The sequence below is a fragment of the Fusarium oxysporum genome, chromosome 7 (assembly GCF_000149955.1).
Source record: "Fusarium oxysporum f. sp. lycopersici 4287 chromosome 7, whole genome shotgun sequence".
Classification (NCBI taxonomy): domain Eukaryota; kingdom Fungi; phylum Ascomycota; class Sordariomycetes; order Hypocreales; family Nectriaceae; genus Fusarium; species Fusarium oxysporum.
The window spans coordinates 2,436,156-2,449,347 of NC_030992.1; the positions used below are offsets into that span (position 1 = coordinate 2,436,156).

Below are 13,192 nucleotides of genomic sequence, written 5' to 3' on the forward strand. Positions count from 1 at the left end.
GCATATAGTTCGTGTTTTAACATGGCTGGATTATGGGTGCGACTTGCGAGTATATAATTGATACGGCCAGATGATAATTGCCTACTCCATTGGCTCGTCTAATGTGACTGGGGGGTTGACCTGAATAATTACCTGCACTCATTCGGTGGGTAAGCCGTGGATGAATCGTGGCTGATCTTCACACCATACGCCAAATACAGCAGGTTCTATCTCGTGGTTTAAATGTCACTGTTGATGCAGATGATGGTTCAATGCAAGTGCACCCGTTTGCTTTGCAAGGTCTTGAGTACCTGCGTATTTCGGGCAGGATCTAGTATACAACTCTTCTTATGACTATTTGCAGAAGAGAAACCAGGCTACAAGCGATGATCCACTGTCTCAGGTCTCTGATCGGGAGATCAAGAACCTGCTACGACATTAATAGACCATGACCACGGACTGCAATCAATCCGACAGCCATGCATTGGCCTAATTTTCAATAGATCGATAGCTGAGGCGCCACAATTGGAAACTTTCAGTGTCGTTAGGCTAGAAGAATTGCAAAACTGCCGCCACGATCGTTGACGGATATTGGCCCTCGATTAACATGCTTGCGGACTAGAGCTGCCCCTGGTGATCAACCATGATGGAGGGGGGTTTGGCGATTTTCTAACACATCAAGACGCCTTGTTATGATGAATAGTTCCCTATCAACCTTATCAAAGGCGTGGGGATTACTCAGTAACACGAATGCCTCTCGGTCAATTGATTTCATCAACCAATATGGGCTTCGCAACTGATGACATTGTAAAAATTCCATTCAGTCTATAAGGGACCTTCAAATGTAACCCGCCATGTCGACACGAGCCTCTGAAGTCACCTTGCCAGTTCCTTATCAAACATTTAATGACTTCAAGTTCAGGATACTTTAGCTTGGACTAGCTAGTCATGAGCTTGAGAATTACCCCTGGCACGTCTGCCTATAAGGTTGACTTTGGCACGTCATTCAGGGCTCTCCAAGGGCAATCAGTTGGCATTATATGGCATGGCTGAGACTGGAGTAGTCTCTGAGGCGTGATCGTCGATCGGCTATCGTGACCAGTCTCGGGCACATGGGTCTGTCAAGCAAAAATGCGTCAACAAGTCATCAACTATAGCAACGGCTTCTGGACCCTGGATTTGAATCAAGTCTGCAAATGTTGTGGCATAAGGCCAACACATAGACGAAGACTTTACCTGTATTATTTATTTCGAGGTCGCGGCTGAAACGTCAGCCTGGGGACGGAGAAAGCTATATTTTCCTTCGGGTTCCAGACATGGGAAGCCAGAATTAGGAATGTGCCATAGTCAGTGAGTATAAAGCTAGCTGCTATGGTCATGGGACCCGACGTTGAAGAGGTCTCGCTGTCTGTCCTCGAGGGTCAGTTCGAATGGCTGGAGTATCTGACTCCACTCTTTCACGTCTTCTCCTGATACTCCCTCAAGGCGATTTGTCCCGCATGTACCAGCTTCTCCCGCATTAGACGGTGAGGGACGACATTGTAGAGGCCAGGATTCTCTGACGATCTCAACACCATACAGAAGCCATGTGGGTATTCGGCTCGGCATCGCATCTTTCTGCTGCACTTCCTCGTTACATGTGAATGGAGCTACTTCCCAACCAGCCACCAATGTGAAGAACAATTGCCTTGAGATCTACGGATACAATTTAAGAATAATGCGGCCCTTCTGCGAGAGCTATGTCACGATAACATCCGACGCATTCATTCCTCTAGTCGCTGAAGGCTCTGGGGCATCGTGGCGCTGGGCTAGCGTGGGTTGATCGAGGTTGATCAACGACAGGCACCGGCAGGAGATAACGAGTGACAGTATAGATGATCCTCGCCAGTTGGACAAGATTGTAAGCCAATTGTTTCAAAGACTCTGGATACCTACCTGGTCAATGCAAGTACACGTTGTGATAAGAATGCACGCAACATGCTACCAGCAATCGGGATCATCATCCAAAAGTCCTTCTGTCTCCTGATTATTTTTACCCTAGAGATGACATTTGATTAATCAGAATCAATTTCGAACGCTACTTGCCAAACGGGTTTCGCTGTCCATGGAACAGACGTCAACAGTCTTGTGGGTTGAGGGTTCTGAAATATTTATTGATTCCAGTAGTCTCTAGGAATGCTTATCGCGAACCCAAAGATACTCGTTCATAGTCATAACAACAAGTCATCGACGGCTAATAAAGCCTGTAATACACAAGACCTTTTACCCGTTCAAGCTTGACCCTGTGCTCTTGACTTGCTGCCAAATAACCCAACAACATTAGGACAGACCTGTATGATCACCGAAGGTCCCGGGTAGAGCCAATCAAGTTGGATGATGTCGACAGCATTGGATGAGACAATTTATTATGCTTAGAGACAGGCCCACTGCTTTTGTCCCGCACGGGCTAAGAAAGGTCAAGTCAAGTTGTCGAATGCTGAGAGAGATGCACAACGTCAGGGGCTCAAGCCAATGGTTCGGGAGAGGGAGGATTACAAGGCAGGGTTAAGCTGCACGAGCATGGGCGGTAGTTTACGAAAGTGCTTTCGCCAAATCAAACATATTCAACAAATATCAACAACTAGCACATGCCTACTCCGTACACTCATATTGATCAGAGGCAAAGGAAAGAAACCTCTTGATAAGTCGGGGTCAACCGTGCACTCATAAGGTCTTATTTGAAGCTGTCTCCGCCAACTGAACCCCAACTCCATGGATGAAAATCGTGGGAGAAATGTGGGAAAATCTGGAGGATGGAGACGCTATCCATACCTTTTTCTCGGTTCTAGGAATTCAATGGATGTGTGCTAGCATCAGGTGTCCACAGACATGCATGGAAAACATACAGTAGCTTACAGTAGCTCGATATCATCAATACACGCTGTTCCGAGCTCTCCGCGTCCCCAGCCGCTAGAATATCGCTACTCCACTATTGGCTCCTTGTAAACCTCACCGCCCGAACGTCCACGACAGCCAAGCGAGGGAAAAGTGGCAGTACAGCAAGGTACGTCTCCCAGAGTCTGCCATATTTGAACCTTCCCCATCCCCGAACAACACTCCGTTTCTCTCTCTTTTCCTTCACCAACAAACCTCGTCAACTTACAATCAGCCAAATAACATCCCCAAACTTTTCAAAACACTTGTTTCCCATCAAAATCTCCTTCTCTTGACATCTATCTACCCCGCTACCCCGCCATCAACAAACCCCCTGCAAATACTCTTATCATAAAGACCAAGGCCTTGACCCTTGGTCACTACAGTCGTCAAGACGTTTTCCAATCTCCTTAACTCGTAAGTCACCTAATTAAATCCCAAGAAAGACGATGTGAAGATGAATGGACAAATGCTAACCTCACAAAAGGACGCACCACCCGTTCGCAGGAGCCCGCTGCTCAGCCGATTCCGGAGGCTCAGCGGACTCGACCTTTGAACAGTAAAGGTCAAATTTCAAACAGAACCCGTCCAATCTCAATCAATTTGCAAATTTCCACGTAAAGCCACCTTTTTCATCATGGCTCCTCACGCGGAAGTCGGCACGGGCTCCTCGAACGGGGCGGTCTACAACGGCCGAGGTTCCTCAGCTACCCAGGACCTCTTCACCGTCAACTCCCCCAACGTCACCTACACTGATGCGGAAATTCGTTCCCGATACACCTACCGCACTACCAAGGTTGACGTTGATGCTAATGGCAAGTATGTCGCCACTCCAAATGAGACTCTCTATGACTTCAAGGTCGACCGTAAGATCCCCAAGGTCGGCATGATGTTGGTTGGCCTCGGAGGCAACAATGGCACTACCGTCACCGCTGGCATCCTCGCCAACCGCCGTCAGCTCGCCTGGGATACCAAGGAGGGTCCTCGCGAGTCCAACTACTACGGCTCTGTTGTTATGGGCTCTACCCTCAAGCTTGGCCATGATGCCAAGACCCATCAGGAGATCAACATTCCCTTCCATAACATCCTCCCCATGGTTCACCCTAACGACCTTGTCATTGGCGGCTGGGACATTAGCAAGATGAATCTGGCTCAGGCCATGGATCGCGCTCAGGTCCTCGAGCCTACCCTCAAGGCCCAGGTCAAGAAGGAGATGGCCGAGATGGTTCCCCTTCCCTCCATCTACTACCCAGACTTCATTGCCGCCAATCAGGAGGACCGTGCTGATAACGTTCTCGAGGGCTCCAAGGCTTGCTGGGCTCACGTTGAGAAGATCCGCCAGGACATCCGTGACTTTAAGGCCAAGAACGGCCTTGACAAGGTCATCATCATGTGGACTGCCAATACTGAGCGATATGCCGACCTGATTGAGGGCGTCAACGACACTGCTGACAACCTTCTCAAGGCCATTGAGCAGGGCCACGAGGAGGTCTCTCCCTCAACCGTCTTTGCCGTTGCCTGTATTCTTGAGAAAGCCCCTTTCATCAATGGCTCCCCACAGAACACCTTTGTCCCTGGCGCCATCGAGCTTGCTGAGAAGCACAATGCCTTCATTGGTGGTGATGACTTCAAGTCTGGCCAGACCAAGATGAAGTCTGCCCTGGTTGATTTCCTCATCAACGCTGGTATTAAATTGACATCCATTGCCAGCTACAACCATCTTGGCAACAACGATGGCAAGAACTTGAGCTCCCAGAAGCAGTTCCGCTCCAAGGAAATTTCGAAGTCCAACGTCGTTGATGACATGGTTGAGGCTAACCACGTTCTGTACAAGAAGGGCGAGCACCCTGACCACTGTGTTGTAATCAAGTATATGCCCGCTGTTGCCGACAACAAGCGCGCTCTTGACGAATACTATGCCGAGATTTTCATGGGCGGTCACCAGACCATTTCGTAAGTTGATGTCAAGGTTTCGAAGACAATAGACTGCGACTGACCATTTTCAGGCTCTTCAACATCTGCGAGGACTCCCTTCTTGCCTCTCCTTTGATCATTGACTTGGTCATCATTGCCGAGATGATGTCTCGTATCCAGTGGAAGGCTGTATCCTCTGATGGTACTGCTACTACCGAATACAAGAGCTTCCACAGTGTCCTGAGCGTCCTTAGCTACATGCTGAAGGCTCCCCTCACCCCTCCTGGCACCCCCGTTGTCAATGCACTAGCCAAGCAGCGTGCTGCTCTGACTAACATTTTCCGTGCTTGCGTTGGCCTCGAGCCGGAATCTGACATGACTCTTGAGCACAAGCTCTTCTAGTCGTTACGCATATGTTTCATACTCTTGACATTGATTGATTTGGAGGGGGAATATTTATAGGACAGTCTTTACCGGATGCTCACATTGGTATTTGAAAACTGAAAAATTTGTAAAAACGGAGGAGAGATCAATTAGCCGCATAGCCAACCAAATTTAATTGTGCCATTCTCCTCATGATATACGAAAACACGATATATATGTGTCATTTGCAATATCGCCGCGCGACATATTGTATGCATGACTGGCCCTCGCCATGTATACAGACCTGAGGCATTTGGACGTCAAGGGTGTTAATTGAATTTTACTGTGGCTGGTAAACTTTACGCGTGATTGATGCGTATCAACGCGTCTCTCCACGCCAACGCATTTCCATGGCCCGCGCGTCGCGTTAAGCTCCCCACTACCACTTAGACCTGGGAGTTTCCATCATCCTCACAGATCAAACATCCACTCTTATGTCAAGAAAATTATTCACTCCCAAGGACTAGATGTTAATTTGCTTGTTGTTTCCGTCTTTTCGCTGACCACTTTCTATTTACATCATAACTACCATCGGTATCACAATGGCTACTCCCCCACGAGCTTCCTCCCGCTTCTCAAAGGGTGGAACTCCCGAACCACTTTCACCACAGTCCAGATTCAAAGCGCAACTTGCAGCTCTTGAGAGCAGTGACGACGAAACATTCTCTTCAAACCAATACACAGATAACAACTCAAAAAATCACCTCGACCTACCAACACAGACCATACCTGATCAAGAAACGTCCGATGAATCGGATAATGATATAATTAGGCCACGAGGCAAGCTGGCGGCTAGGATGCAAGGGACATGGCGACAAAAGGAGTCCGGGAATACGTCTTTGCAAAAAGAAACCACTGGGGACTGCATAGAGAAGATTTACGAGCCAGAGGAGAAGGCGACTGAAGAAGTGGAGAAGGCAGACAATGTTGACATGCCCGATGTTGAATCGCAAGAAGATGACGCTCCTGCTGCACGCCGAAGATTAGTTCGCAAGGCACCTTCGTCGCCAGCCTCAAAACGCACCCCTCGTGGTTCCAGCCCAACACTTTTCGTATCATCACCTCTTCGCCCTTCGCCAACCCGATCGATGCATAGTGGCTCTGATTCTGAGGGTGACATGCCTACCCTCAAATCCGATCGCTTTAAAGCGAAGCTGGAGCGCCGCAGACAAAAGAGGCGTGACGAAGACGCCGCTAAAGAAGAAAAAGAGGCCGAAAAACGTGCAAAACAACAGAAAGTCGCACAGGAGATGGAAGAGATGGTCTCGGATGGCGATAATTCCAGTATTACCGACGATGAAGGCGGCCGACGACTAACACAGGCCGAGCGACCCAGTGCTCGTAAAGCCAGCAAGAAGGCCATCGAGGAGATGAAGAGAGAAACTCAGAGAATGTCGAGAAATATGCAGTTGGTACATGAAGCCAAGACACGAAAGAAGATTACCAAGAACAGTTTATTTGAGCGTTTCAACTTTCGCCCAGCAGGTGAACCAGAACCAAAGGTTACCAGCTCGAGTAGGGTCCCAACACCACACAGCGATGTTGAGATGCAGGGTGTCGATACACCACCGAGTTCTCCGCCAGCTTCCAAAGAGACTGCCACTGCCGTTACAGGCCCAGAAACTGCTGCTGGTGACAATGAATTCGGCTTGCCAACTATAGACAGTCTGGCTGAGACAACCAAGCTCAAACCAGATAAAGGAAAGGGAAAGGCCGTGGAGACTCCAACCGAACAGGAACAGCCCGTTCAAAACCCGAGGCGCCAATTTCGAGTCAAGCTTCCACCTATGAGAGCCAACGTGACCATGGTGGATTCGGATGACGAGTTAGAGATCACAACCACCACCAAGGACAAGATTCGAGCTGTATTCGACATGGCGCCAACAAAGAAAGCACAAGAACCCAGTTCCGTTCAGGCGCTACGCGCCCTTGCCCAACTAAAATCTCCCGGCAAGGAGACAAGGCGAAAGAACGAAAACAACGGCATGACAGCAGGCGAACTCCAGGCCTATCTATACCAGAAGGCTCGGCAGCAAGCTAAGGTAGAGCGTGACCGCAGAGTTGATCTGCTAAAGGCTCAAGGTGTCGTTATTCAGACCGCAGAGGAGCGGGAACGTCAGATGCAAGACGCTGAGGACATTGTCGCTAGGGCAAGAGTGGAGGCACAGATGATTAGGCAAAAAGAGAAAGCAGCCGCCAAGAAGGAAGCGAAGGAGAATGGCGAAGTTGACCCCTTGGCCTGGGATGACAGCGAGGACGACGAGTATCAGGCATCTGGAAACGAAGCTGATGGAGAAGGATCAGTTGTTGAGTTGTCCGGATCTGAGGATGAAGAGGAAGTTAGTGACGAGGAGCAACCAGATGGCAATAACATGGTCGAAGTCGAGGCTCGAGATGGAGAGTCTGGGGCCTCCGCTGATGAGAATGATGATACAACTCTTATCGCCAGTCAAGATGTTCAAGACGATATCGAAGAGTTCCCTGCTACGAGACATAGACGACTGCGAAAGCCTATTGTTCTTTCCGACGAGGAGGAGGACACAGTCGAAATGACACCCAGACCAAAAGCTACTGTCCACATGTCACCAACAGTCCCAAACACCCAATCTCCAACTGCACCTAGATCAGTCCTCCGCTCAGCAAAGAAGAACTTTATCCCTGGTTTGCCGGTGCAGGGGCCGGCTGGTCTCGGCCTCACGCAGATATTCGCTGGTACCATGGACGACAGCCAAATGAATTCTGCCAACGGTCCAACCCAATCTTTGATGCCCGATTTTGATCATTTTCCCGACTCCAACTTCTCTGCGACCATGGACGAGCCCATGGAGGACATGATCATAGACAGTCAAAAGAATGACAGCCAAAAGAATACTCAAGACATCGCCCTCGACCTTTCTCAGTCTCAGATGCGCGGCCTGGACAGCTTGCTTCGGGAAGAGAGCACTCAAATTTCCGAAATGATTGATTTCACTCAGGATGGTGGGCTCCAAGACCAAACACCCTTAAAGAACAGATTCGTCGAGGCACCAGTTTCGACTACGGAGACTATGTTGGTCGATCACGACGACCCGACCCAAGCTTCACCACTCGTCCGACGTGGCCGCCTTCGTCGCAGAATAGAGACATCTCAACGCATTCAGGAAACACCAGAGCCGGCATCTGCAGAGAAGACTGATAATGTCTTTGAAGCGTTGAAGGAGGGTGCCAAGAACGAACATAAGAAACGCCTCCAAACCGAGTTTGACCACAAGAACAGCAAGGCAAAAGAGATGGTTCAGGAACAAGCTGAGGAATCCGAAGATGAATATGCTGGGCTGGGTGGTGCAGATGGCGAGGACAGTGACAATGAGTCTGCCGCTTCACTCAAAGACATCATAGACGACACTGCTAGTAACGATATTGACGGAGCCAAACTCGCTGCTTTATATGCGTAGGTACTACATCAGAATCATTTACAGCAAGACTGACATTCCATAGCGCTCGAGAACAAGCAGAAGATGAGAAGCAGGTCGAGAAGCTTTTCAAGGACATCACGACTGGCATGCTTCGCCGTAAACGAGGTGCAGGCTACGACCTTGACGATTCAGACGATGATGGCGAGGCTCGTCGTCGAATGAAGCGTCGACAGTTTGCTAAAATGCAGAAGGCTCTCTTTTCCGACGAACGTGTCAAGAAGATAGCCGAGAACCCCGGTAATCAGGCCTTCTTACGAACGATCGAGGATCGTGGCAGTGATGATGAAATGGACTTTTTGGATGCACCGCAGGAGATTGTTGAGTCCTCACAGTCCCAGTCTCAGGATGAAAGCAGCGAGGCTCAGACTGTTCCTGACAGCCAACCTCAGAAGGTTCTCAGCCCTGCGGATAACAGGGTCCCTGGCTATCTGCGTAGGACCAAGGATGGCAAGAAGCCCTCTAACATTGGTGAAGTTCGAGAGACTTTGTCCGATCTGCTGGAAGAACCCCATGGTTCAGTTATCCCTGCAACTGAAGTCGGGTCAGACAGCGAAGGCGAAGAAAATACTACCACAGAAACTCGCAGCGATAAGGAGAATGATATTTCTAACCCCCGCCGTGGCCGTGTCGCTGTCGTTGATCGCATCAGTCTCAAACGCAGTGGTTCTTTGAACGTTAGCACTGGCCGCCTTGCCTTTGCAACAGCATCAAACTCCTCATTCAAAGTCCCCGCTCTGCTTCGCCGTGCCACTACAAATTCATTTGTATCTGGTACAGTCTCTACCACAAGCTCTGGTTCGCCAGCACCAGCGAGCGGATTTGGTGAGGAGGCCAAGATCAAGAAGGGAGCCACCAAGAAGAGCGGTGTACATGCTTTTGCTCGTGATAGTGAGAGACGAGCAAAGCTGGAGCAGAATGAGCGAAAGAGAGAAGAAAGAAAGATTAAAGGGGCAGAGAGGAGAGTCGGAGTCGTGGGTGGCTTATTGGGTAAGGGTTCATTTGAATAAGCTGGCGTAGAACGGAATTCGTTCTTTTATTCGGTTCATGTATGTTAGGGTTGAAACATTAACATGGGATGGCGCGGAGTTCGGATGGACAAGACATGATATCATAGCGACACTATACCTACCTAAGGTGTTAAATATAGCAATTCACTTGTTAAGCCTGTGCATCGCTGGTCTAACATCCACATTTGGTTGTCTTATTCATGGTTATCTCAACAAAACATCGCCTCCGGAGGTAGTTTAGTGATTGTAATGTGGTCACATACTGACTCAAGCTTATGTATGACTATCAGGCTCCTGGGTCCCTGCTTCTACAGCGACCATTTTCTGCAAAGGGAGAAAGGAGACCACCATTATCTATGTCCATAACACAAGACACAAGCGACTGAAGCTGCCAAAATGGTGGTTCTGCCCAGGATCGAACCGGGGCCGTCTCGGTGAACGAGATGCCATAACTAACTCCCACGGAAGCGCCACCTCCACTACCCAATTATAGAGGAAGCCTTCGGTGTTTAGACATACCTAATTCTGTTTGTCTGAATTACCAACTCACGTTTCACATAGTGATTACTGCAACTCTACCTCCTACTACTATCGTCGTCCCTGAACCATCTTCGAACTGGTGCAAATGAGCCGCCTATGCCTCGGTCTATTTGCAAGTTGATAGGTTCCGTGGTCTAGTTGGTTATGGCATCTCGTTAACACCGAGAAGGTCCCCGGTTCGATCCCGGGCGGAACCACCATTTTTGCAGCTTCAGTCGTCTGTTGTTCGTTGGAGTCACCCTAGCCCTCGTTAGGCCTCATTCAGTAGTTGATCTGGTAGAACCACCAAGTTTTATGACGCCTGTATTAGCCTTGACATTACGATTATAAATACCATCTCAGGCTAAGAATGGGACATGAAGTAAATGAGTCTTTTGAAGAAGATGCGTGCGGTTCTGTTTGTGAGTGTAGCATCGATGAAGAATCCAGCTTGTGCCTCAGTTCCACATCTATCATGAACTTGACGAATCAACAGGGGGAACAATACACAGCGTTTCTGCGTGTCATCGCATAGAGATTCGTACCTTCGTGAGAAGGAAGTATAGGCATAGATCTCTTTGCTCATTGCCTTTCTTCTTAGACTCAATATGCACAGATATTAGATGTTCTGCAATGCAGAATTTCAACGTATTTGGAAGACAAAGAGGAAGCAACTGGCTATCAGCATAATTGTACAGTTGAAATGCAATTGTATTATTACTTGATATGAATGCATTGCATCATAAAACTTCTGTGACTGACTTCTATTTGCTCTGGGTGTCACGCCAGCAAGGTGTATATACTCTATATCGATACATCTTCTAATTCGTTGTCATCTTTCACTTTTGTAACGCCGCACCTGAAAACTCTAAGCTGCCTAGACCCAACATTCTCTTGGTAAATAGCCAAAGTTCAAAGGCCTCTAACTTGATCTCCACGCGCATGAAACCAACCCATGCAGCAAACACTCGCACAGCATTGAACGGCCAGAGGAATGATCCGTTTTGACCGATCTCTTCAAGCTTCTCGTGGAATACGGTCTTGGTGCAATATCGTGCGAGGATCATGAACGAACGGATGGGACCCTGCCGTGTCTGGAGGTTCTCGTCCAGGCTTCGGGTTAGATCATTTGTCTTGAGAATTAGAAGGATGATACGAGGCACGCGGCTGAGAAGCTGCACGAGGTCGACAATGAGACCCTCCTGCAGAGCCCCGCTCATTGTCTTTTGCTCATCCGCTGTCCGAGTCTCGAGGATAGATCCAGACTTGCTAACAATGCTGTAGTCTCGACCAGTAATTGCTGAAGCAAAGAGCGGGAAGTCCTTGTCCTCTATACCGGCAACCTCATGTGCATATTTCTTCATTCGATCCATATCGCCATCAATAACCGCAAGCCACATCTTGGCGTATGACCTTCGCAAAGGAAGCTCAATGTCGCGGTAGAGACCATGATCATATAAAATCACATCAAAGTTAGGACCTCGTCCAAGGCCCCGGCGGGCATTGTTCTTGCGGATTGCAATATTGCCACCGTGAGGATCACAGTGCAGGGGTGCACCATCACCAAAGATCATTTCGTTGAAGATACGCGCTAACGTGGCAGATACTTCATCTCGGTCAATACCGTTCTTATCCAAATAGTCCAGATCGTCGAGTCTACTTCCCGCTTCGCACGCCATAACAATGATTCGCTTCTTAGCCCAGATGACCTCGGGGATAATCAGGGGTAGCTGTGGAATCTTAGCGAAGTGCTCCTTCATACGTCGGGCATTGTTAGCCTCTTCTTGGAAGTCAAGTTCTTTAGGAAGAGAAACATCCATCTCAGAAGAGAGCCACTCAAGATCATATTCGGGGAAAAATCGTTTCAGAGTCGAAAACGTGTACCGGGTAAGCGCTAGATCCAGGGGTGCCCATGCTTCGAGCTCAGGATGTTGAACCTTGACCGCAACCTTCTGATTTGACCCCTTGATGGATGCCAGATGTACCTGAGCAAGAGAGGCAGCACCAATTGGTTCAGGGGCGAAATCGGAGAAATAGTCCCAAAGCTCTTCTCCTGTATCCTTGCGAAACATATCCTCGATCGACTCAAGTGAAGATACAGGGCACTTGTCCTGCAGGGGGATGAAAGTGTTTGTCCATTCGGATGGTAAAAGGTAATTCATGGCGCTCTGGCGGAGTAATTAGTCCGATCGCTCGAGCTCCGAAGTTGATGGAGTTCATACCAGATGCTGGCCGAGTTTGATAAAGATACCGCCATTCTTTTCCAACACAACGAGGGTCCGTTCGGCGCATCGTTTGTGACATGCCTTTAGCATGCTCTCCTGTTCATCATGGTCCGCTATCGTTTCTCTGGCGTTTAATGTTGTTCGGTAACTACTCAGCGTATTAGTTTCGTACCGCTTATCCCCAATGGTGAGTAACCACATACTCGTTGATACACACGGCGAGCGCAACCGCAACTCTGCCTGTACGTTCCGCCGCCTCATAACTACTCTTGATGTCGTCGGTGAATGCAAGCGCGGTCGCGCCTACAGTACCAACACCAGCCGAGGCATATAACAGCGGTCGTTTAGGGCCGGACTTGTGACCATTGCTTTTCCTCGAGCCTCTCCGCGATGCGAAACCTCTTGCGCTGAAATCTCGAAAGGGCTTACTTCGGACCAACTGACTTCTACAAGTCGAACAGGTCCATGATCGAGTGGCGATGCGATTCGCAAAGGCCGAAACAGATAAGGCGTTCATCTGACTGCCGATGGACTTTTAAGAAGGAAAAATAGTATGTAGTAAAATAGAATTGTTCATTCTTAAGGAAGAAAAGCTAGCAGGAAAGCAATAGAAACAGGTTGACACCACAGAGGCCAGGCTTAGGCTTAGATCATGTCGTCAACCAAAATCAAGTCGACAGTTTTTTTGCTTGGGTGTGCCGATTCCGACAAACCTCCGTCCATCGCTCGGCTTGAGCCGGGTGCGATCTTCGGGGGC

The 13,192-nt window shown here is 49.0% G+C and overlaps 3 protein-coding genes and 1 non-coding gene across 8 annotated transcripts; 3 read left to right on the forward strand and 1 right to left on the reverse strand.

Moving 5' to 3' along the window:
* Positions 1 to 2,995: 2,995 nt before the first annotated feature.
* FOXG_05484 (myo-inositol-1-phosphate synthase) lies at positions 2,996 to 5,457 on the forward strand. Of its 3 annotated transcripts, XM_018383790.1 has the most exons (3): positions 2,996 to 3,309; positions 3,380 to 4,845; positions 4,899 to 5,457. In XM_018383790.1, the coding sequence occupies exons 2-3, from the start codon at positions 3,530 to 3,532 to the stop codon at positions 5,206 to 5,208; spliced, it is 1,626 nt and encodes a 541-aa protein (XP_018240791.1). In that variant the 5' UTR covers positions 2,996 to 3,309; positions 3,380 to 3,529; the 3' UTR covers positions 5,209 to 5,457. The 3 variants fall into 3 exon arrangements, with proteins under 3 accessions (XP_018240791.1, XP_018240790.1, XP_018240792.1); XM_018383789.1 differs by having other exon boundaries at positions 2,996 to 4,845; XM_018383791.1 differs by having other exon boundaries at positions 3,380 to 5,457.
* A 170-nt stretch (positions 5,458 to 5,627) lies between these two features.
* Positions 5,628 to 9,875, forward strand: FOXG_05485 (uncharacterized protein). The gene is made up of 2 exons (XM_018383792.1): positions 5,628 to 8,659; positions 8,707 to 9,875. Exons 1-2 carry the CDS (start codon positions 5,772 to 5,774, stop codon positions 9,689 to 9,691), a joined length of 3,873 nt encoding a protein of 1,290 aa, XP_018240793.1. The 5' UTR covers positions 5,628 to 5,771; the 3' UTR covers positions 9,692 to 9,875.
* Positions 9,876 to 10,354: 479 nt separating this feature from the next.
* FOXG_19070 lies at positions 10,355 to 10,428 on the forward strand. Its single transcript has one exon. It is a non-coding gene; the product is annotated as a tRNA-Val (tRNA).
* A 472-nt stretch (positions 10,429 to 10,900) lies between these two features.
* FOXG_05486 (aarF domain-containing kinase) lies at positions 10,901 to 13,176 on the reverse strand (the record flags this gene model as incomplete). Of its 3 annotated transcripts, XM_018383793.1 has the most annotated exons (3): positions 10,901 to 12,378; positions 12,433 to 12,583; positions 12,639 to 13,176. In XM_018383793.1, the coding sequence occupies 3 exons, from the start codon at positions 12,950 to 12,952 to the stop codon at positions 11,050 to 11,052; spliced, it is 1,794 nt and encodes a 597-aa protein (XP_018240794.1). In that variant the 3' UTR covers positions 10,901 to 11,049. The 3 variants fall into 3 exon arrangements, with proteins under 3 accessions (XP_018240794.1, XP_018240796.1, XP_018240795.1); XM_018383795.1 differs by having other exon boundaries at positions 10,901 to 12,583; XM_018383794.1 differs by having other exon boundaries at positions 12,433 to 12,696.
* Between the last annotated feature and the right edge of the window lie 16 nt (positions 13,177 to 13,192).